This window comes from Gouania willdenowi, chromosome 8, assembly GCF_900634775.1.
Source record: "Gouania willdenowi chromosome 8, fGouWil2.1, whole genome shotgun sequence".
NCBI classification, from domain to species: domain Eukaryota; kingdom Metazoa; phylum Chordata; class Actinopteri; order Blenniiformes; family Gobiesocidae; genus Gouania; species Gouania willdenowi.
This window is the reverse complement of record NC_041051.1, coordinates 1,943,315-1,969,136: the sequence shown is the minus strand read 5'-3', so window position 1 is coordinate 1,969,136 and position 25,822 is coordinate 1,943,315. Positions and strand designations below refer to the sequence as shown.

The following is a 25,822-nucleotide window of genomic DNA, read 5'->3' as shown; positions in this document are numbered from 1 at the left end:
GCGAGAGAAATATTCTAGTTATACAAGTTATCATTGTGACTTCTATACTGTGTGCGCGTGTGTGTGCGTGCGTGCATCACGATATTTTTTTGCACGATCGTTTTTCCTACACCGGGATGAAAATACTAAACTCGCACAGAGCCGTTCAGAGAGAGTTACGACTTTGGTGTTGCAAAACGTTTATTTTTGGTGGTACTTCCGTGTCTCTCTTAACAACCTGCGACGGATTATGTGCAAGACGCACGTGCGTGCGTGAGAGATAACGCACGGAGGAGATGGATGTAGACACACACACAGTATTTATAATAAAAATATACTAAATGAGTAAAATAAAACAAAAAACTAAACACTATTTATACAAAAAGTACAAAATGACAACAGAAATGCATAAAAATATACAAAAAGGCTCCAAAAACACAAAAAACATACATTACAGAAAAATACAACAAACATGAAAATGACTCAAAATACAAAACAATAGAAATGGACAAAACTACACCAAAAAAGATACAAAAATACACAAAATGTTTCCAGAATCACTACAATGGCAACAAAAAACAATAATTATACAAAAAATGCACAAAAAGACAACAGAAAAATACACATAATGACTCCAAAAAAATACATTACAGAAAAATACATCAAACAAAAAAATATAAAAATGAGTTTAAAAAACCAAACACATTTATCATGTTCATGTCCCATAGAATTAAACCAGGGAAATCATGCACGCTATTTTACTTTGCACCTGCAAATAAACCCCTTTATAACACTACAGAGTATGTACACCTCTTTGTAAATCCAACCTTCACACATACTCATTTGGACATAAATGACAACTCTACTTATGCTCCCGCATGTATGCATACTTCCGACGGGCACTGTACTAGTTTGTCTAATTTCAGTGAAACACAACAACCATTACCAGCAGACACAAATGAATCTTTAATAACGGTTTTGCCAATCATAAGCAGAGTATGAGACAAGAATAGCACTAAAAAGGGATGTTTTTTTGGTTTGGTATAAAAACCAAATTGGATCACACTGGATGCTTTCAGATCTTGTTGTAAAGAAGTCCGAGTTAAGGGAAAAGATGCATAGTTGCATTGAGCAAGTGATTCAAAAGCCTTTTCAGCCTCTGCATTCTCTTTGATGTATTTTCCTGTCTTTTTCACCTTGTCACCAATTTGCACTTGTGTTGTTCTGACACCTTTCCTCGTCTCGTCTCTCTCAGTGGCACACTGTGCCTCATCGAGACAGATCATTTCTCATTGGAAGAACTGCACACGGCACGACTGTCCTGTGTGCCTGCCGCTGAAAAACGCTGGAGACAAGAGGAACCAGCAGTGTGAGTGTTTTACTATATACATGTGCATGAGTTACAAACTGAGTCCATTCATTCATTTTCTCAACAAACTTTTCTCTTAATTTTGTGATCAAAAGCCTTTTGTGTTGATATTCTAATAACAGAAATAATTTTGTTATGAATATAATCAATTATATTGTATTTCATTTGAGTGATCTCTCACAAATATTTACCAGAAGTGAACACACTGAAATGCCCTGGTTGTTTTACATACACTTTTTTATTTTTACATTATTTTAGTTTTTAATATAAGAATAAATATAGATTCCTTTAAAAGTCTTATGAAATGCCCTAAATCACACATCAGTTTGTTTATATAAAGAGTGTACAGTAATCTGTTTTCTAAGCATCCTAAGACTCACACCAGCTAACAAGCTTTTTACCAATGAATTGTGACTTAATCCACTAAAGCTAAAAACATTTCTTTATCCTTGTTTTTTTTTTTTACTACAGCTCTCGTCAACAGTGCTGGTGTTGGTTTGGTGAACTCTATAGGTTCAGGGGTACCTGGTGCTCAGTCCAACGCCCCCAACTTAAACCCTGGCAACCAGATTGACCCCAGCTCGATAGAGAGGGCCTACGCTGCTCTAGGTCTCACTTACCAGGGCAACCAGATGCCACAGCAGCCGTCACAGGCTAACGTGCCAAACCAGGGGCTGCAGGGGCAGCCTGGGATGAGGACGCTCAACGCCATGGGTTGGTTTAACGACTTTGTCTGCATCACACTGTGAACAAGCAGTTTGAATTATCGGGGGTGAGATTGGTGATTCAATCAAAGCTTCAAAGATACAGTTTATACAGGTCAATTATTATTGTGATTCCGTAATTGATAATTAATTACAATTATGGCATAATAATTGTAATTAAATTTAGATAATTGACTTTGTAATTGTCATGAAAATTCTATAAAAATTGTCAATTATAATTTTACGCCAAACTGGGGAACCATGTTATACAGTTCTACACATATGTAGTTAACAATTATTAAAATATATTTCATATCAAGCTTTCTCACATTTTACATGAAATGAATAGAGCTCTCCTCTTCTCAGACTGATCTAATCACAATCCTCTCCTGCTCTTTCTCACATCTTTTCACTCTAACTGATGAATGAATTATTTTACCTAAAATGGCACATGACACCAAAATTCATGATGATGCTAAATGTAAAGACACATCCTAAATAGTGCGTCCACAAAATATTTTATATTTTGTCCATCATTTATTTGTTGCTGTTCACCCATACCTGTTCTGCTTTTTGGAGCATGACCATATATGGGTTGTGACGCAGCCGAGAGGACAGTGAGAGGCGTCCTTCAGACGGATGACTCCTACAGCGTTAGATAGCATCATCATTATTATCATTACGCAAACCAAGATGTCTCCCTACTGTCTCTCAGCTCAGAGTGAGAAGACTTCTGTGAACGGAGTTTCCTTATTTACACAGAGTGCAGGGCTGCTTCCTCATCCTATTGCGTTCATATCAGAGTGCTGGTCCAGCCCCAACCCAACACTATTACAATCTCATACTAATGACATATTCATGTTTGTTTATAGGAACGTGTCAACATAGGCACTGGAATTAGGCTGCGACGGAGTGCTCTCCCTTATTACTAAGGAGACGGGAGTCTGTAGCCTTCCTCTAGTTCAGGGTTTCTCAAATGGGGGTACGTGTACCCCTATGGGTATGCGGTGGCACTACAGGGGCGCTTGAAAGAAAGAGAGAGTATACAATCAACAAATAAATTGTCGGCCTCTGTCCCACCTTAGGTGTGATATGACCAAAAATGATAAAAAACTATAGAAATAAATCTATTCAGGAGCCACTAAATCGAGGTTTTTCAACCCCATGTGGGGTCACCTGGAGTTTACCATATATTTCGGAAAAATTTAAAACTTTTTTAAAATTAAAACACAATTTTAAACAACTGTATTTCTATTTCTTTTACTTAGTAAATCTAGTTAAACTAAAATGCAGTAAATGTTTTTTTTTTATTTTATTTACATGATCCAAAACAAATTCTAGGAAGAAATGTCTTTGCAGTCGCCTGATAGTGTTGATATCAATATGGGGTAATGATCCAAAAATGGTTGGGAACTACTGCACAAAATAGTATTTCTTTCCACTTATTTACAAAATGAGATTATTTAGAATGTGTTATCATTCATTCCATCATTATGTTCTGTAGTTGTTTTTATAGTATTCTGAGCAAAATGTTGTAGTCAGACAAAGGGGGGACTTGGATTCAGAAATAAGAGAAAGGGGGACTAGAGCCAAAAAAGTTTGAGAACCACTGATCTGGTTTACATCCATAAAGGCTGGATGAATGAATACTTCAAGCAGAATGTCTATCTGCAACTTCATGAAGGGGGACCATTTTCAAAGTCAACTTTGGATTTCAGCAGTGAAGCTAGGAGACAGTGAAAAATACAATGTTAGAGATTACACACAAACTGAGCATTGTTTGACTATTTTATTACTAGATATCAGCAAGATTTATTCATCATAGAAGATGGTGTTAATAACATAAGAAGTCTAAACTGATGTCATGTGCCTTTTAAATGTGAAAAGCTTACACTGTCGACTAGTTTGTCCACTTAACAATGAATTACTGCCCTATTTTTACTATAAACCTTAATGCTGATGAAATATTAATGTAAAAAATAAATGAAATGTTGCTCAAACTGTGGTTTTGCTACTTAGTGTTATTTTAACACTTGTTGATTTCCAGGAGGAAACTCCATGGGGGTAAATGGTGGAGTCGGTGGACAGTCTGCCAACCAACAGTCCAACCTACTGCCAGATGCCATGTTGCACAACAGCCTGAATGCACAAAGGTAGGACTGGGTTTTGTTCACCTGTTCATAGTCATGAAGACGATCCCAGACATGTCCATATGTGGCACTGCCAGTTACTGTTTCATTGACTTACATTTGTGTCTTTCAGCTTGATGGCTGAAAGCTTGGGGACCCTGGGTTCGATGCCCACAGCTGCTCCTCCTTCTGCTGCATGCATTAGGAAGTCTTGGCATGAAGACATAACACAAGACCTTCGAAACCACCTCGTCCACAAACTGTGAGTATTCGGTCCCAAACAGAAGCCCAGAACATATGGAATGAATGTTCTCTGACAAAGAACAAACCATTCACATTAACAACTTATCGTGCTTCAGTGGTTGATCACAACCTGTGGCAGTTGGAACCAGGGTTTGGGTCAACCAGGGTTAAAATTGGCTTATGTTGGTTATTGATAAATCTAGCAATGGACACAAAACACTCACTCACTTTTACTCAATGTTTAATTTCAGATGTAAAAGTCAGCGTTCTTGTGCTTTAATATTCATTGACCTGTTACTACAGAGACATTTTACATTTTTCAGTTACAATTACATTTTCAATTACCCATTTTAAATTATACATCATTTACAGTGACCAGAAGTTTTTCCAATTACAATTAAATTACAACTATTTTTATCCTCAGATAGTCAATTACAATTACGTTTTCAATTACTAAATTTCAATTACAATGAATTACAATTACTGAGCTTGAATTACATAACCTAATAAAAGTTAACCTCTTGTGTTTTTTGTTACCATTTCTTATGATAACAGGTCCTAAATTAGCTGTAAAATACACTAAAAACAAATATCTATCATCTAATTTCTTTCCTATCTATTGATTACCTTGTTAGTCTTCCTAATCAATGAAAATATAGGTTTTAATATTTTTGGTGCGGGCATCTGAGCCTTTATTGTGTCACTATACCCCTAGGTTTGTTTATTTTTTTAAATGGTAAAATGTGGGAAAGCTTTTTCATTAGATTATAATTGACAATTTTTATAGAATTTTAATGGCAATTACAAAGTAAATTATCTAAATTCAATTACAATTTAATTATGATTACAACAGCAACAGATTTTTAAAAAATTGCAATTGAAGCTGCAAACAGTATTGAACGGGCCCTCGCAACCACACACATGTCGGGACGTGGCACACGTTGAGGTGTGTTGCATGAGTGTGGCAGAAATGTGAAAAGTGTTAAGACGTAGCTGACCATTTTCAAGGATTATGTCACAAACTTTCCTGCAATGTTCTGTGCAAATATAATGTCTATGATTTCCTTTTACCAATAGGTGGTGCTATGACTATGAATGACAGTTCGGTTAAACTAGGGGTCTGCAAACTGCGCCTCTGGAGCCTCATGTGGCTCTTTCACTCTTTTGCAATGGCTCTCTATAGCGCATGAAAAAATATTAAAATAATGAATTATTTCTTACAGATGGTATTGATGATTAATGACATTAACTTCAAATAAAATTATGGCAAAACAATGTGTTAACCTAAAATAAATCACATTGTGCAATGACTCAGCACTTTCCTACTTCACCTCCTACAACATCTACAGACCATCAACTTTCCTGCACCTGTGGCTAACCTTAAGTTTTAAATCCCTGGTAAGAAACTAAACCAACAAAAACACTATTCTGGAAGAAAATAGAGATTTTAATTGTGTGGGAACAGATTCATTTAACTGTCAACATGCCGGCTTAATGTACACGCTTGATATGTTCGCAAGAAATTAGCATGTGTTGACCAACATGATCACGTGTTCTCAAATTCAAGCTATATGTTCTAGCCCTTCAAATCCATTAATTCATGACATTATTCAGTATTATTTTAACTGTATATAATGTCATACACTGTATTGTATTGAGAAGGAATTTTTTTCGGCTCCAGAAGGACTTTAATCCAGGTGAGATTAGGCAAAATGGCTACTTTGAGAGTAAAGGTTTAAAGGAATTTCCCTCTGTAGCAACACTGTTCATGACACTTTGATTTTGCTTCTGTCTCTTTAAGAAAATTCTTGCCTGTTTGACACGCCCATGAACACTCCCCCTTCAGTATGTCATCCCAACACACATGGATGTTGTTTACTTCTGTTTCTCTGTTCGCTGTATTTTGCTACTTTCTACTTTTTTTTTTATCTTTATTTTTGAACAATGGCAACGCAGGATATCTCTCAGGTGTTTGCTAATTGCGACTGCAGCTGTTTTGACTGACTGTACGTCCTGGAAGCAGAGGGAGGGGAGTGAGTTTTTTTTTTTTTTTTTTTAAATGCGTACATAATTGAGTACACACAACATGAGCCAGGGATTTCTTACAAAAGTGTTTAGAATAAGTTAATCAAAAGCTAAATCTGCAGCGGCGGGTGCTGTGGGCTCAATTGAGGAAGAGAACATGGGAGGGCTCTCGTCCCCAGGCGGAGCCTCGTCCCCTCGAGCAAAACAGCAGGAAAATGGCTGCTAGCAGGAGATTACTCAAAAATACATCAATCACTCTAAGCAACACTGGAGGTATGTTTTTCAGGAAGGAACGAAACACTAACATGATATAGAACTTGAAAAAGGGATTTTGACATAACCCTACCCCCTTTAAAGCCTGGTTTAAGGTTCAGCGTTAGGACCTATGCCGGGGGCATGCCGTCAACGTGACACGGAAGTTGGCCCTTTTACTTTTGCGTGGAGGGAACTCCTCGCTATGTGATTGGCTGCTAGGGGGTTGTGGTTGTGGCTGTGTGTTGTTACAAATGAGCATTAAAAAGCCCTTGTTTATCTTGTGGTCCCAGAAAAATATGTTTTATATTTTTTAAGCATCTTAAAATGTAATTTATTTCTGGATTATTACTTACCTACTGTACCTAACTATGTGTGTTTTGTTGGACACAAGCAGTAAAACAATGGTTTCAAAACGTGCACTTTATTTTTCAATATAAGCATGTAACTCATAAACAATGTATAAAAGTGTATCGAGCAGACTGTCGACTTCTCCGCTCAACAGTCACACCGGGGGTGAGGAGACCCAGACCCCGCCATAGAGCGGAGAGAGAGCGGCGAGGTAACCTGGTCTACGACCCCCGGGAAGCGGGGAGTTGGAGCGGAACAGTGCTGTGAAGATCACGTTAAACATAACGTTGTGTCTGCTCCTCTAGCTCCTCCACAGCATGTTGGTCATTGTTTACTGTTAATGAAACACACACACACAAACACACTGTAGGTATAGAGACGAGGCAGTAGTGGTGATGACAGTAAACACACACTGAAAAGTCACTTTCTGAGCAGATTTAAAAATTGGGCCGTTTAGGGGCCTACTTATGCATATTCATGAGTGGGCGTGTCTATAGACGCTCCACTTTCATGCCTCGCTCTTTTACGAGAGAAATCAGTGATTACCAAAGCAATTTTATTGTGCTATCCAATCACTGTTATTGTTTTCAGCTAAAAAAAAAATACGCACATTACAGTAAAAGACATGGATATTTAAGCGGCTATTGTTATTGTGAGTTTGTCTCAGCGCTTCAGGGTCGATACGAGGCGACATAACGGGTAGTAAAAATGTATCTGCTTCCTGGTGCTACACCGAACCACAAGATGAGCTGGAAACCACAAGAGTGCAGTACACCTCCGCATGAACAAATAGTGCTAACGCTACAGTGTACGTTCACTGTGGAGGCGAGGCACCGGCAGCAGGCAAGTCCTGTATTTAGTTTTAACGGTAGCCATCACGCTTTCGCTAGCAAGAAAAACAAAGATGGACTTTCGCAAAAGTTTTCATCAGGTTGGCGGTGGAGTCCATGGGTGGAGATACCAGTGGTGGGCAGGGTATTTTCTTTCCCAATTTCACTTGTGACATCACAAGTGTAAAAAATTAGAAATGGAGCAATTTTCTCTGTGTTGTGAGACTTACACAGACCACAAACAAAGGACTTCATGGATTTATTACATATTTTGTGTGCCGTGTGAAGTTACCTCATGTGTGTTCAAAAAGACTGCAAAAGTGGATTTTTCATAATATGTTGTGTTTAAATGAATTAATCAGACACCATGTAGTTTGCAGACATTCGACTATCAGGCAAAGGTGATCAAAGCTATCAAAGGCTCATCTGTCCTACCTTCACAATGATGATGTCATCAGTCCCAGCTGGGAGCAATTACTGTGTAGAAGATTTTGGTAACTTTAATAACAGTAGCCTGTTGTATATACTGATCAAATTTTAGGTGTTTCGGAGTTGCCCTGTATGTTAAAATGTATCTTGAAAATGATGATGTGATACATGTGTATCAAATGTCGTAGCTGTTTGTGAAACTAATTGTATTAACTCCACTAAAGGCCAATTTTCAAGGGGGCCCTATAGAATCATTTTTCCATTCACATGTGCAATTCCTTCATAATATCAAGTTTTTCACCAGTTCTAATATGCGTTCAAACTTTCATGAGAATTTGAACTTGTTTAGGCCCTCAAAAATGCTATTACTTTGTTGTAATAATAATATTAAAAACAACTTGCATTACAATATTGTCCATAATTGTAATTACTGATCAATTCTGCAATTACAATTATAATTGACCCAAAGCCTGGTTGAAACTCAAACACTTTATAAAGATTGCGTTTTTAGCCCCAAACCTCAAATCAACGACATGTTTCATAATTACATTCACATAGGTCACTGCTTTCTAAAGCTAATTGTCTGTTTGCTTTTCCCGTTTTCATGTGTGTGATTAGTGTGCAGGCAATCTTTCCCACCCCTGATCCAGCGGCCCTGAAGGACCGGCGGATGGAAAACCTGGTGGCATATGCTCGTAAAGTTGAAGGCGACATGTATGAGTCGGCCAACAGCAGAGTAAGAAAGCAGCAGGAATGCCTGTATTAATAAACAATGGAATATATTCACCATCCGCTGCTAGGATTTGCTGTAAATCCTCCTCTGATTCGTCTTTCAGGCCGAGTACTACCACCTGTTGGCGGAGAAGATTTACAAAATCCAAAAGGAGCTGGAAGAAAAGAGGAGGACGCGGCTCCAGAAGCAGGGCATGATGCCGGGCCAGCAGGGGATCGCCTCCCCTGGGCTCCCACAAGTGCCTCCCAGCATGGGCCAACCACAGATGCCCCCGAGTGAGTGGACCAAGTCTATCTTCTCACGTTGCACCAAACACTACTCAATATATTTATATCACACATTTAAAAGGGCTTTGGTCTTAGTTTGATAAGCAGACTTTATAACTGCTGCTCTGTGACAAAATGTGATTTCTGCGACTTGTAGACGTTCCACATGTCGAACCGTCAATGGTTCGATCAGTTGGACCCAATCAGATGGCCAACAGGATGCAAAGTCCACCAGGTAATCCACTTTCATATCATTCATTCACCACTGAGTCATGCTTGATTAGGGTTTATTTAAAGATCCAGATCATTTAAAACAATGAATGGGGAACCTAAGATGCATAGAGCTGTACTAGGGCTGGGCCTTATGAAGCAAAACTCAAATTTCTATATTTTTTCTGAAAACAGTGATACATGATATAAATCTTGATCATTTTATTTCAAATAAAGTCTGACCAGAAAGACAATTCAGGGTTAAGTTCAAATGCCACACGGACACATTTACTAGCAAACAGCTGCACAATATGTGTCACTTTAGTCTTTTTCTCTTCTAACAGACAGCACATGTGAGTGAGTTCTGTAGTGTGGCTTATTTAGGAGAGTAGCAAAAGCAGCGCCTCCCAAAACTAGGATTTTAATACAAAATATATATAATGTGTATATATATATATATATATATATATATATATATATCGATATACGCTATAACCCAAAAATAGAAAACTCAATACATCTTGAATCTCGATATATCGCCCAGCTCTAAGCTGTACTAATATACATTATACATACAAAAGAAGCTACATTAAAGAGCTAATTCATCCAAAGTATGAGCATTTGTTTAGGAATGCTCCAATTAAACGTGAAAGAAATTCACTTTTTGGATGAACAATCCACTTGTGTTTCCAGCATATATATTAACTCTGTGTTAGCTTTAGAAAAGGATCAGGAAGTGTAGCATCACATCTGATGAAAACAGAAGGTCAAACTAGAAACACAATAAACATCCCAATTTTATTGAAAGATTATATTTTATCCTCCCCAAATTAAAGAAAATCCTTACAGCCTATTATTCTTTATTGTACAAAAGCCTTCCCTAATATCTGAAGGATAAGATTAATAAAGGTATGGATTTTTACAGCGGCTTTTTCACCTGTAATTTATGATTTACACGAGCAGCAAAAACTTCAGCAATGGCAAACAAGTTTTTTTCTCTCTTCATCTTTAGGAATGAACCAGTTTGGTCAGATGGGGATGCAGTCGATGGGTCCGAGGTCAACACCTCCTCTTCCTCATAACCCTTCAATGAATCAGGTGTGTATCGCTCCCGTTTAGTCCATCCTTCCTGTTTACATTTAATGATTGCAAAGCCACATGTATTTGTCATTATTACTGTTTTTATTTAAATAATGTATTGTATAGTATTATTGTTGGTCTTCAGTCTAAAATGTTCCTGTTTTTGTTTACAGATGGGTGTGGGAACAACAAGGATGGCTCAGCCAAATACCACACAGCTGCAAAACCAGTACCTCTCCCCGGGCCAATATCCTGGGTCCAGTCCTGGACTGGGTTCAGGTCCAGTTGGCATGAACCACCAAGCAGCGCAGACTGCTGTGCCACCGGTAAGGTTTAGGGCAGAGGTGTTGAACATTAGTTAGTCCAGGGGCCACATATGACTCTGTTTGTCACCACGTAGACTAGATAAAAATAGCCTTGACAACCTACCCTACTAGGGCTGGGTTAATCAGCCCAATTTATAGATTCTATTCGAGTCGTGATTTAATTACAAACTAATTTTCAGTTATGGTGATAGATTTGATTTTCCATTATTGCTGATTGCGATCTTTCATTTAACATTAGTCAACTGCTGAATTAGTTGATTAACACCTCACAGCACCTTTGATATTTACAGTGTAGTTGAAATATCCAAATTTAGAGGACTTCCCTAGTTTGTTTTACAAATTGAAAAATGTAACAAATTGATCTTTTGGAAGTTTTTCCCACCACCCCTACAACCTACTACATGCAGTTAATGAACTTCTCTTTAAAACATTACATTTATTAACTAATTGTATGCTAATAGCTCATGAAGAAAAACCTGGAACCAGGGCTGGGCTCAATTACATTTTTTAGTTACAATTAGTTTTTCAATTACCCATTTTAATTACAATTCAATTATTATTACAGTGACCATCATTTTTTCCAATTGCAATTATTTTTTATCCTCTGAAAGTCAATTACAATTATGTTCTCAATTACTAAAGTTCAATTACAATTCATCACAAATACTGAGCCTATGATAAATAACCTAATAAAAGTTAACCTTCATCTTGTGTTAGCTTTCTGTTAGCACCTCTAATGCTAAAAGGTCCTAAATCAGCTGTTAAATACATTAAAAACAAATATTTATCATCTAATTTCTTTCCAATCTATTGGTTACCATGTTAGGCTTCCTAATCAATGAAATTGTAATTGACTCCAACGCCGCCTGGGACTCAGGTGGTGTGATAAGTAATGAGCTATACCTACTCATCTAAATCTATTCTACAGCCGAATGGAATGAGCGTAGAGTTTGACAAATGTATTCTAAGGGACTCCTTAATCCTAGATATTGATGTGAATGAATGAGTGAGAATGGTTTCCTCTCCAGCAGAGCCAGATGCCAACAGCTCACTCCATGTCAGCCAGCAGCCCAGCAACACAGTCGGCCTCTGGCTTGGCCTCGCCCGCCGTCTCCATGGCCTCTGTTAATGCTAACACCACTGGGCCTTTACCCACGTTGCCTCCGTCCTCCACCTCCTCGCAGTCTGCTTCCTTTCCTCACTGTCCGCCCATTCGTACAAACTCCCCTTCACCAGCACGCAGCCTAACGCCTCAACCTCATCAGACCCCTCCTACACTACACGGCTCACAGACGCCACAGCCCCATACCCCCAGCACACCACAGCTGCCGCCACCACAGCAGCAGCAGCAGCAGCAACAGCAACAGCAACAGCAACAGCAGCAGCAGCAGCAGCAGCAGCAGCAGCAGCAGCAGCAGCAACAGCAGCAGCAGCAGCAGCAGCAGCAACAGCAGCAGCAGCAGCAACAGCAACAGTCCTCTCAGCCACCGCCGCATCCACCAGGACAGACGTTCCAACTCTGAGAAAGCCAATCAATTTACACAGCAGGTGCTTGGAGCTGCAGCTTCCTCAGTTCCCCAAGGAAGTCAGAGGCCTTCGGTGCCGATACAGAACGGCCACGTGCCATTACAGCGACCGCAGACCATGGTGAGTTCAGTGAAGCTCCACTTTGTTCATACATAACGCATATACCACAAACAATGAAACGCCTAATATCGCACTGTGGAAACATTCTTTAAATGAAGTTAAAGTAGAATATTAAAGGTCTTAACAAGAGGAAAAATGTTTCCTTATACGCTTAATTATCTTTTATTGCATATTTATAAAATGGCGGAAATCAGAGTATTTGGTAACAAAATGTAATCTACATACGATACAATAAGTTTCATTAATATTAGTGACTTCATCACCACGTTTATTGAACAGCTAAAAAAGTACTTCTATAGACAAAAATGATGGTTTGACCTCTAACACTAAACTATGGTAACAGTTATTCATATACATGTTCAACTTAAATTGATTTTTTTTTTTATTCAAGAGAAAATGATCAAAGCCAGGGTAAGGGTCAATTACATTTTCAGTTACAATTACGTTTTCAATTATCCATGTTCAATTAATGAATCACAATTTCTGAGCCTGAAAATAAAAAAAGGAAATACCCTATCTATTTGTTACATTGCTAGATTTCCTAATCAATGAAAACATAGGTTTTAATATTTTTAGGTGTGACATCTGAGCTTTTTGATTTGAAACACATTTAAATAATTAATAACTACATATGAGTAGAACTGTACATAGAACTGTAACATGGTTCCCCAGTTTAGCATTAAATTATAATTGACATTTTTTTTAGAATTTTAATGGCAATTACAATTAATTACAATTTAATTATGATAACGACAGCAACATATTTTTAAAATTGCAGTTACATTTATTATTATAGCATATTTGTAATTAATTATCATACGCATTTACAATTGTAACTGACCCAATCCTGATGAAATCCTCTGTCATATAGTTTGGTCCATAACTAACATCATGTTGTTCTCTTAGCTCTCTCCAAAGCCTTCATTGACTGCAGACACTCAGGCTTTGTCTCCAGCTTCAGTCACAAGCTCCATCGAACCCAACTCCCAGCTCACCACAGGGGACACCTCTGCTCCCAGTCTGGAGGATGTCAAAATGGAGGTGAAGAAGCAGGAAGAGGAGGAGGAAGACGAAAGAGTCGACACAGAAGACGACAGTAAAGAAATCACAGGCAAGAATCTGTCGGACGTGAAAGAGGAGGAGAAAACTGAGGTAAGAATGCTTGAAATGTAACTGTTAAGTTGATGAGCTGATTCTCTGATCTATAAATGTTCTATTTTTTCTCTCTTTTAAAGGAAAAGCCTTCAGGAGATGGGTGTAAAACTGAGCCTATGGACACAACCTCGTCCTCCTCTTCTTCTGCAACAAGCGAAGACGTAAAGCCAGAGGTGAAGAAAGAGCCCAAAGAGGAAGAGGAGGGTTCAGGGTCTGTAGCTACCAACAGCCCCGCAGCCAGCAGTCAGAGCAAGAAAAAAGGTGCATGTTTACACAAACAACACAATGATTTTTAACAATCAAACGCAATCACGCGTCATTTGGACTTAAAGAAGTCAACGGGCTTGTAAAGGAGGTTTTGTAGACGTAAACAGGAGTTCCATGATCAGTTATTGATTGCTCAACCTGGAGGACTGGAAGTGTGTCTCCGTGTAGTGAAATTAAATTGCATGTACCGAATCTGAATTTGAATAGCAGAAATATACAGATTTTGGAATGTACTATGATTTTTTTTCAACAAACAGAAAAAAAAAAACAATTTTAGGTTATTAATTCAGTTTGAAAACCGTAAATTAAATTTTAAGCTTTCAAATTCAATATCGAGCCATTCACATGTAGTTTCCAGTGGGACAAATCTCAGTCCATACATGTGGCGCAGTGGTTGGAAAACAATATTTATTCATTATTTTGTTTTAAAAATTTTACATCAAAAAACCTGCTTGTTTTTGTTTTCATTAACAAATTAGTCTTAAGGTAGAACTGTTTGTCGAATGTTCCGAGATTGTTTAGAAAAATGAATATTACAGAAGACCTTAAGTTCTAGGCAGTGTTAATTTTCGTTGACTAAGATATCTTTGTCACTAAATAATTTTTGCAGACAAAACGAAAGGAAACTAAAAAATAAGTAATCGATTGAGACTAAAACTATGACTAAATTGATTGACGTTATCGTCAACGAATAAAGAGTACACAAAGATAGACTGTGACAAAAATCAGAGAGAGATGTGTCCTGGAACCATCTTAATCTCCTTGTATTATTCATGACAGCCATTAGTCTGGAAGCGCTCACGGCGTTTGAGTTCTAGTGCTGAGTGGGGTCAGGACAAACACGCCAGAGTAACCAATCGAACAATGAGCGGAATCTGACGACAATAGCGTGACAAGCATAGTTCTTTTTTTCTAAACGGAACCAGCAGACGAAAACAGTGTGTAGTACAGTACAGACTTACAGTTATACAGCCTCTTCTTGTTGTGGTTTCAACAATATATCCAGGTCTCTTAAACAGAGCAAGCGCAGCTGCGAAGGTCTTCTTAGTTGCGGCCGCCATGTTTGTTTTGAAACTGCTTTGCGCAGGGGATATGACATTTTTTTCCTCTTCGGCTTTTATTGGCTCGAGAAGGCCACATCACCATATATGGTTCTGATACAGGACGTTTAATCTGAGTATTTGATCTTTGACATATTTGTTGTGTATAAATTGAGTTGCAAATGAATACTCATTGTAAAATTTTGTTTGCATTATTATTTGAGAAAGATACCATTTCAAACTTGACAGTCTGTCTGTGTCATTCAGTACTCCATTTATATATAAAGACACAGTTGTGTTGAAATAAAGGTAAATTTGTGTTTTATATATTACATATATACACATAAATTACAGTAGGTTTAGTTTGTTTCCTATACTAGTGGTAAAAATTTGTCTCGTAAATCTGTTATTGAATTAGTCGACTAAAATTGTTTGGTATTTTAGTCGACTGAATTAAAACAATCAGATGACTAAATCTTGACTAAAACTAAAAAGAATTTAGTCAAAAGACTAAAACTAATTTACATTTTCTTATCAAAATTAACACTGGTTCCTGGAGCTCCTTAGACAAAGTGGAGAAGACTTATGCTGCGTTCACACCGAATGCGTCATCTGTGGCACCGGACACATCTGCCGCACAAAACGTTTCGCAGGATCGAAAAATGTCCCCATTCGCCTCATACGTGCATTTGAAGCCAAGCACCGCCCACCAGCGACACATCCAACTCGGTGAGTTTCACTGCCTACTGAAGCGAGGAGCTGCGCTCTTTTTCTCCTCTCATAAACATAAACCACCAGTGAAAAAAGCCGGTGTGATTAGCGGCTAATGCTCTCTTAGTTCCAGTGACGTGCCGTGAGCACTAGGGTTGGGTAGGCAGTGCATTGCAAATCAAGACCACCAATGTTAACACCAATGACAATTTCATGTTTCTGCTGGCAAGTGTTAATTCAATTCAGTTCAACTTTATTTGTATAGCGCAATTTACAACAAAGTAATCTCAATTCGCTTATCAAAATATAAAATTCATAATAAGAAAGAAAAAACCCAACAAGATCTACATAAAAAGCATTTAGGTATCTACAAAATCATGATCATAAAACACCATTAAAGAAACATTAACAATTATCCTGCGTGTAGTGTTATCCCGCTTCTAGCTCTAGATCAATTCATTAATGCACTCTGAAGGTACGTATAGCATTTAGCATAGCACGGTTACGTCCAAAGGCAGCGTAGAGAGCTGAATTGGGTGTAAATGGTTTTCATCTTGGGGAACTGACTGCGCATGCACAAACATAAAAACACGCTATTGGGCCAGAGGCAGAGCAACAATGTGCCTTTGGGAGAGGGTGTGGCCTCCTCCTGGCTCCTCCTCCTGCCTTACAGCGGAGTGAGACTGTGCAGTGTCTCTGCCCTACCAGGATATGGCGATGTTTAGTCATTTGGGCTATGAAAAGCACAAAATGCTGACACTTTCAACTCATAGATACTGTCGGCTATAATTAATAATTAAAACAAATAATCAAAATATCAATTCACCGTTGGGTAGGCACTGCTTACCTTGCCTACCCTGACTGCACGTCACTGCCTAGCTCAGTGCCGACTTTCAAAGATGAAAACTACAGAGAGAACTTTTACCTGCTACTACCACCTCCTCGCTGATTTTCCTCCACGCCAAATCCTTCCTAGTTCAGTCCCAGTTATAAAGGGCGTGTCATACAGCTCCAGGTGGTCACACACAGCTTCTACTTCATGGTTGAATGTGTGAACAGACCGGTGTCCGTGTTGACGGCCTGACGTCATTGTCAGCAAACACTTTGATTGGCTTTCGTCATGTGAAAGGTATTATTTATATTTGTATATTTTTTCAACTGTTGCAAATATGACAAAAAACAGGGAAAGCACTCGCACGGCCAACGCTCTTGATGCGCAGATCGGACCACATCGCCGCACAGAAAAGATTTTGCCTCTGGGCCCTGTTTATCCATTGACATTGTATATAATCTGGATGGACAAACATTTGTGACGCACCCAGTGTGGACGCAGCATTAGACACTAGCCATACACAAGTGCTCCATTCTTCTCCTTCTCACCCTTTCTTCCAGTCTTTAAGCCAGAGGAGCTGCGGCAGGCTCTGATGCCGACCCTGGAGGCTTTGTACCGGCAGGACCCCGAGTCCCTGCCTTTCCGTCAGCCGGTGGACCCCCAGTTACTGGGAATACCCGTACGTATTCGAACTAGTAACAAAACTAACCTGGTAAGGGACTGCACTGGCTGCCATTTTGCTTCAACTCCTCTGAAAACGTAGATTTTATTTTATTTTTTTCTTCCTGAAATATTTTACATTTTGCCATAGTAGCCATATTTGATTTTTTTTCCCCACATTGATAATTGTACTTTTCTTTTGCATGTCATATTTATTTTTATTTTTTAAAAGATACATTTGGAAATGTGTGTCTGTGTTTGTATGTGCACATGTGAGTGCATGTGCTGATGTTTGGTCAATCAAAGCAAGGAATATTGTGAATGTGTATACGAATCATGTCAAAAACAAAAGATTTGTTTTGTTTTGAAAATGTAATTCATACTGCTAAAAGGCTGAGTGATTGATATGTTGGCTTGTAAAATAACTGTAAAATATTACTAAATAATGTAGGGTTTTAAAATTTGATAATATTAATTATTATTAATATCAAGGTTCAGCTGCCATCTAGAACATTGGTGTTAAAGTGTTCTAGATCACTTTTATGGGTTATTAATCAATACTAATTGCTACTTAGAGGTCTAATAAAAATCATGATGTTAATCAAAACAGCAGGTATAATTTGTGCATTTATTATTCAGGTGAATATCAATAACATAGAAGCATGATGATAATATCACAAATTATTCTTGCTGTTTTTATTACCTTATGATTTTTATTAATGTGTAATTGGTGAAAAGAACCCACCAGAAAGGGAAAGTAATTGATTAATAATCAGTGAAAGTGATCTAGAACACTTAAACAATAATTTTCTAGATGGCACCCCTGGCACATGAACGTTGATATTAATAATAAATAATATTATCACATTTTAAAACTTTTGATTCCCTGCAATAATGTATAATAAACCACTGCAAAAACAATTTGCACTTGATTATATTATTTACAAAGAATAATTTTCAGACTTTTCCTTTAATCTTATAAAAGCTTATCAATCATGACACAGCAGAATTAATCATAACAAAGATTGCTTTGATTGGGCCTTTTTTCTATGCTTGTTTTTTGCTGTCATTCATCCATATGTTGACATTCTCATATTTTCTTTTAATTGTCATTGTAGTGCTCCTTGCTAGCTTATAGTCCAGTTCCTCACCAGTAGTAGTTGTAGTTCTAGTGATGTGTTGGGGGGGCAGTGTGTTAGAGGTGGCACAAAGCTTTTTATTCTTCCTCCATTTTTCCCCCTCTTTGTTTTGAAAGAAACAAAAAACCGTAAAAACACAATCCTGTGACAATTAACGCAACTATTTACTGCTGGAGCAGTGCCGCCATGTTACAAAGTTCGACACAGCACCGAAAGGCTGGGATTCATCCATGGTGCAGTCTGGTGATATTAATTTGGCTCGAAGCTTCTATGTGGTAATTTGCATTTTTACTTGTTAATGTGAGCTTTTCCCCTGTAGAGATGAAGGGTCCATTTTCTGACTCCTGTTGCCATGGAGACAGCAAAATGGTCCCCGGTTCCCTTCTTTTTAACTTTATTAGTTAAATCTCTTGATGGAGGTTTTTTTTTCTCACTTCTATCTCGACGCCTTGGATAAAAGCGTCTGCTAAATGAATGTGTAGAATTGAAGAATCTCTCCTTGTTCTAAACGGCGTCAGATCGAAAATGAAAGCTATGTCAGAGATGCAGTGGTCCCTCTCACCTGTGCCTCTCCTCAGCGCTGCCTCGTTGGCTTTGGTGCTGCAGACGTTGTTAATGTTTATTGCCGTGGTGCTGAAAACAGTAGATTTGTGTCTGCTTGATGCTTTGCCACTGCTCTGTTCTTCTTGGTTTTGCACCCTGATCTCAACTTTGACTCCAAGCTTTTATTTGCTTACATTCCGCCTGTTTGGCAAGATGTAGACTTTTTTTCTACAAATCACCAGAGGTGGCAAAAGTACTAGTTTTTAGTACTCAAGTGAAAGTTTAGATACTTGAATAAAAAATGACTCTGGTAAAAGTATTGAAGTTGCTCCATTACTTGAGTAAATGTAACAAAGTATATACTACTAAATTTACATAGTAATTCATACATCAGTAAAACAAATGTCCCTTCAATAATGAAATAGGGTTTTTAAACCAGCAAATTACATGTCTTATTTTTTAAGAACTTGTTGAAAACTGGTACATGGAACTAGGGATAGACGATATGGGTTTTTTAGGGCCGATACCAATACGGACTGCCGATTTTCTTGAGCCGATTTTTGGAGCCTATACTGCGTTTGCTCCCTCAATTTACCTCATAAAAATTACACAATGATAACAAATGGTACAAGTCTCCATTTTTAAAAAAGAAACATTTATTGAAATTAACAAAGGTGAGGTAGAACGACAACAAGTAAAAAATATTTAACAAATATTAAAAACAGGTGAATGAGTAAAACATATTTCTGCCCTCTGTAAATAATGCAGATCGGCGAACACAGTAGCCCTCATCAGCTGATGCCAATACACGTAAAAAATGCAAAAAACAACCGATGTATCGTCTATCACTACGTGGAAGTTAAATCTGTCACCTTTGAACACCTGGAGAATTCAGCACTCATGATAAATAAAATGTGTCAAGAAAAAAAATAAATGCAAATGCTCAGTAAAACCCAGAGCAGCTTTTTAAACATTTTAAACACATTTTAAAGAACTTGTTGAAAACTGGTAAATGGAAATAAATTAAATGTTACCCTTTATGAAACACTTGGGGAATTTAGCACTCATTGGTACAATTTGTAAATAAAAATGTTTAAAAAAAAAAAAAAGCAGCGAGTGTTCAGTTTGAGTTTAACATTTTTAAAAACTTGAAAATGTTAACCATAAAACTAAGGGACCTGCCTAACAGAAAAAAGCTTCAAAGGCCTTAAAAGTAACGAGTTAATTTTTAAAATGTAAGGAGTAGAAAGTACAGATATTTGTTTAAAAAGCAAGGAGTTAAAGTAAAAAGTCGCCTAAAAAATAAATACTCAAGTAAAATACAGATATCAGAGATGTCCCGATACAACTTTTCACTTCCGATATGATACTGGTATTGCAGCCTTTGTTATTGGCCGATACCGATATCGATCCGATACGATGTCATCACAAATCCTACATACTTCATTTCTTATTTTGTAGTGTGGAATGTTAGAAAAGGCTTGATCAAGTGATGTTAATAAAACAGAGAACAATAATCAGCAACAGTAGGGATGAGGAAAAACTGACCCATTTATTATTAACCAATTAGTTATATACATTTTAACCTTCAACATAATATCTACAGTATTCAACAATTGAATGAATATAATATATATCGGAGATTTTAGATGCAGTCTGATAAAATCCGATATTCGTTTTCTGGCTGATATCGGACCGATATCTGATATCAATATCGGATTGGGACACCCCTAACAGATACCAGAAAAGACTGCTTAAGTACAGTAAGTTTATTACTTGTCACCTCTGCAAATTGGTATTTGATAATGCGATGGTCTGTAAGAGGGCCTCAGCAGTCTGTTACATGCTAATGCTAATGCTGCTGTGTGTGAGACGGTGGTCTGGGCAGACTTACAGTGGTCTCTTGGACTCTGATGTAACCCCACAGACTGAGTCCAGGGCTTTTGTCACAGGGTGCAAAGCTGAGAGCTGGAGGGCAGAAGTTGTCATGTCTCTCTGTTTGCACGTGAACCTTCTTCTCTGCAGTGCTCAACAACATTGTCCCCCTGCACCCTCTTCTCTCCCCACTCTGGTCCTGCCTGCTCCACTACCGTGCCTCCGTTACGTCCTTACTCCATGTCTGCATTGCTGATGATGACTCTGGCCGTCCTCCTCTTCATCTCCTCTGGAATCTAAACTCCTCAACTGGACCACCATTTCCAAACCAGGACTACTTTGACATCGTGAAGAACCCGATGGACCTGTCGACCATCAAACGGAAGCTGGACACAGGGCTAGTACCAGGAGCCATGGCAGTACGTGGAGGACATATGGTTGATGTTCAACAACGCATGGCTGTATAATCGGAAGACGTCCCGTGTGTACAAGTACTGCTCCAAGCTGGCAGAAAGTTGTTCGAGACGGAGATTGACCCCGTCATGCAGGGTCTGGGATACTGCTGTGGGAGGAAGGTGAGGCAGTAATACAGAACGATTGTTCACCTACAGCTGAAAAACTAAAGAAGTAAAAATAATTGAGTTATCTATATTTTTTTTTATTTTTTATTCAGTTTAAGTTAAATTACTTTATTTGTTGCAGAGGGGGCAAACTTAAAGGGTAACTAAACCCTCTATGATGAAAATAAATAATTATTATATTTTAATTATTTTCGCTGTATTTTTTTCTTCTCAAAAAAAAAATGCCTTTGTTATGGGCGGGGCTCCTAAAGCAGATAAGACACAAAGTCTAGTCTATACTAAAAATCTTCAACGAACAATCTATGCTATGCTAACTAGCTACTCACTATACTTCTCTATTCACATTTCTCTTAGTCCAACCTACTCACCACAGTGGATAAGTGAGTGCTAGTTTTTTTGGGGGTGGGGCCATCAGTGGTGGTTTGTGATGCAAGAAGCCACCAAAACATCACAAACCTTCATTCTCAGCCAATAGCAAAATTCTATTGTAATAGTGGGTTTCAACCCATAGAGGGCAGTCACTCTTACATTTTTACCACAAAATACACCAAATGGAAATGATTTGACTAAATGTCAAGAATGAATCAACAACTCTACTTGATACTAGGGCTGGGCAATATGGACCAAAACTCATATCTCAATATTTTTTCTCAAAATGGTGATATACAATATTAATCTCAATATTTTTAACACAATAAAGTGTTACCACAAAGACAATTCTAGTACACAGCCACATTTATTAACAAATAGTTGCCACTTTTGTCTTTATTCCTCTCTAAGGGACAGCACGTGTGAGTGAGTTCTGTAGTGTGGTTTTTTTTGGGGTAAGCTCTGGGTTAGAACACATTTATAAATCCATCTAACTGTGCTTTTCATGCTGTTCTGAGAACAAAAGCAGTGACTCCTGAAACCGCTATTTTAATACAAAATAAAATGTATATCTCAGAAATATAGAAATAATGTAAAGGACACCGTTTGACTGTACTCTAAGAATAATATTAAATATGTGTATAGTATTATTTGTACTGTGTGATAGTATAAATAAAAACAAGTTAAAAAAAAAAAAAAAAGATGTCTTGATATACATGGTTCCCACATGACGTCACAATGTACGGGCATTTCCTGACCCGGTGCCATTGCTGTGGGCAGCTGAAACAAGTTAGCATCTGTTTACAGCCAAAAGAGCACAATATGGTAGTTTCATGTTGGGTGAATGGTGCACTAATGACTGTGATAGTTCAGTTAAATGTGGATTATTTAGTAATAGAATTCGACAAGTCAGATCCTTAACTTCAGGATAAAGATTGGCTCTCGGGGCTGGGTCGGTCGGGCTAGGGTACAAAGCGGAGCTGGGCTCGCGCCGCCGCTGGAGAAGCAGCTGCCACCGCCCTCCTCTCCCCGGGTACCACCAATACAGCGAAGTGGTGGCGCTCCCCCCCACTCCCTGGCCTTGCTACCGTTGTCGGCCCCCTTTGCCTGGGGTCGGAGGGGACGGGCGATCCGGCGTGCTCGGGACAGTGCTGGGCAGAGGAGACCGGGTCTCGGCGGCTGGCGGCAAAGACTCTGGACGCGCGCCGAGCCCTTCTGGCGGATCTCCCTAGCCCCCCCCATTGAAGTCCATGGTATAAATTGGCTTGCTTACTTAAATAGTTTTGCATACCCTGCCTGTCAAAAGCATTTTCCCATTCATCCTCATGCTGTACACATCTTTCAGCCAACCATTCACAAACTGGTTGTACGCCTCGAGAGATTTGAAAGCCTGCACTCTTCCATAGTATTAGCACTTTTGGAACAAATCAAATAGTTTAGAATGTCTATGTACGTTATAGCAGGAATATATTTGTTGTCAGCGGTATTTTGGTTTGACAAACTTTGTACGGATCGATACAATACAAGTGTGCCTCTAAAATTGCCCTCACAGATGGCGTATCCGGGGAGGTCACGTGGCCTGTGGGAACTATGTATAGGTGATATTGTAATTTTCTATATCGCAAAAATAGAAAATTTGATATGTCTTGAATATTGATATATTGCCCAGCCCTACTTCATACCCAACTACATTTGTTTTTAGCAGGGGTAAAAAGTGGTTTTGGGGTTATTTACTCCTTAAACTTCTTGTTTCAGCCTGTTTGGATCATTTTAATGTGAACTTGTGGAAACACGCTGGTGTGCTTTTGTCGTGCTTCACTGCCTGTGTGCACCACCGCTATGACACACTGGAAAACCATAGCTTCTCTTCTTCTTTTTCCCTCTGTAGTTTGAGTTTTCACCTCAGACTCTGTGCTGCTATGGGAAACAGTTGTGCACCATCCAACGTGATGCTGCTTATTTCAGCTACCAGAACAGGTAAGACTAACATCAGCTTCTGTGTTGTTGCTGTGTGCTGCTTGTTAATTAGTTAATTGCAGTTATTCAATCACAATAATCACAAATTAGTAATTTGGCTTCTAATGGTTACCCTGCCACCAGCTCTCATTGTTACTCACCATTTTAACTCTCATGATGTCACCATTCATAAAGTGGGTTCTCCTCTTCTTCAACGTGATCCTTCACTTGTTGTTTCCAAACTGAGTGAATGTTAAACAAAGCTGGTGTGTTTGTTCTGATGAGAAGAAGAAGGGTTCCCACTTTATAAATGAACACAAAGGATGATGGGTCTCTGTTGCTTTATCATATTTATTTTCCTCATCCTAATGTCATGTTTGGAGACTCGTATCCTCACACCTTCCTCAGCCACAGCTCCTGGTGGTCGCTCATGTTGCTGTAATGTTGTTGTTGTTGTTGTTGTTGACGACCACTGGACGTCTGATGCTAATCTTTGCTTTGCCTCGGCTCTCTGTCTCCTGTTGGTCGTTGTTCACATCCTGTCCCTCCCCCTCTTGTCCCTCTGTCTCTCCATCGTCTCCGTCTGATCTGTTTATTTCACGCTTTTTAATATTCATTTTGACTTCCCCCCCTCCCCCCTCTCTCCCTTCTTTTTTTAACGCTTGTGATGTCTGCATTGGCCTGCTTTGGTGTGACCAATCATCCACTCCAAAATTTATGCGCAAAATCAAAACACGCGCCCACACAAAAACCCTGCATCACGATTGGCTGCTGCCTCCTGGCGACGACCCACCTTGCCCTCTGCCTTCTCCTGTGTGTCCGCCTGCTCCCCCGGCCTGTCCTGCCCTGCCCTGATTGGCGGCTGCTTCTCCATGCCCTCTCTGTGATTGGCTGTGCTGATGACGAACGGTGTAGTTCACCAAAATATGGGCTTCTTGCTGACAGGTACCACTTCTGTGAGAAGTGTTTCAACGAAATCCAAGGCGAGAATGTTTCTCTTGGAGATGACCCCTCCCAGCCTCAGACGTAAGTATCATCACACTCCATCCTTACACATGACATGCAACAACTTGTTTAACTCCTGCTGTTAAAAGTTGATCAACATGAGGTAGAAGCTCCCAACCTTCACTGGTTCTTATCTTAAAACTACAAGAGCAGAAATCTCCTCTTTACCAGATATTGTCTGTTATCTGGATCAGTGGTTTGATCAGCGAACCATGATCATTCACACATTAAAGGTTTGTAAGAAATGTCTATCCCCATTAATAACTATACAGTAGGTTTAAACGTATTGACACTAGAGCTGAGTAAAAAAAAAAAATTTCATTGAAATTTTCCAAAATCGATTCATAGGTGCCGAAATGTATTATTTTTACTCAAACCCCTGTAGTCTCACGTTATAGTCTGGTGTTGGCAAAGCCGCCGACTGCGTAGGCTCAATGGGACAGTTCATTCAATTCAGTGCGAACATGGCAGACGAAGTCAGCTAGAGGTGTAGGAAAAAATCGATTTGGCGATATCGTGATATTTCACAGCGCAATTATTTTATTGACGCAATAAAATGTCCAAATTGATTTTTTTCATCATGTTTTTTTTAACAAAATACCCATTTAATTGTGCTAACATGCATAGCACGTAAACTCCCGGTCACTAGGTGTCAGTGAACCACATCAGACCTTGTTAAACTACCACACTCCTCAATGCATTTTAGCTGGAAGAGGATTGCACTTTATTTACATAAAACATACTGGACACTTTTATAGATGTATGTGCTTCCTTTTTGTAAAGAATTTAAGAACTTAACATTATTAGAATCTGTTGTAGAAGCAAAAGTTTAACTTTTTTGAAAAATGTATTTGACACATACAGTACCACTTGTTTTTCATATTGGTAGCTGAATTACCGTTAGTTACCATTCACTTGTTCTCACAAGTTTAAAAAAATTAAATAAATAGCATTTTATATAATTTTGTACTTTTAAAGGTGGAATTTGTAATTATTGATATTGCGATGTATATCATATTGTTTGGTATCGGGATCTGTCATATTGTGAGATGCAAATCGTGAATGGTATCATATTGTATTCATGGCAATGCACAGCCCGAAAACCCCCCCAACTGC

The 25,822-nt window shown here is 38.7% G+C and overlaps 1 protein-coding gene across 1 annotated transcript in view; it reads left to right on the top strand.

The window, feature by feature from the left end:
• Positions 1-25,822, top strand: part of LOC114468760 (CREB-binding protein-like) — a 59,584-nt gene that overhangs the window by 16,117 nt on the left and 17,645 nt on the right. Inside the window, 19 exon segments of the mRNA XM_028455822.1 lie at positions 1,235-1,348; positions 1,820-2,062; positions 4,100-4,205; positions 4,315-4,443; positions 8,930-9,047; positions 9,148-9,319; positions 9,468-9,545; positions 10,533-10,618; positions 10,774-10,926; positions 11,955-12,298; positions 12,435-12,573; positions 13,480-13,725; positions 13,809-13,989; positions 17,139-17,290; positions 21,128-21,196; positions 21,198-21,308; positions 21,311-21,370; positions 23,634-23,722; positions 24,647-24,727. Coding sequence (XP_028311623.1) covers positions 1,235-1,348; positions 1,820-2,062; positions 4,100-4,205; positions 4,315-4,443; positions 8,930-9,047; positions 9,148-9,319; positions 9,468-9,545; positions 10,533-10,618; positions 10,774-10,926; positions 11,955-12,298; positions 12,435-12,573; positions 13,480-13,725; positions 13,809-13,989; positions 17,139-17,290; positions 21,128-21,196; positions 21,198-21,308; positions 21,311-21,370; positions 23,634-23,722; positions 24,647-24,727 — 2,671 coding nt within the window.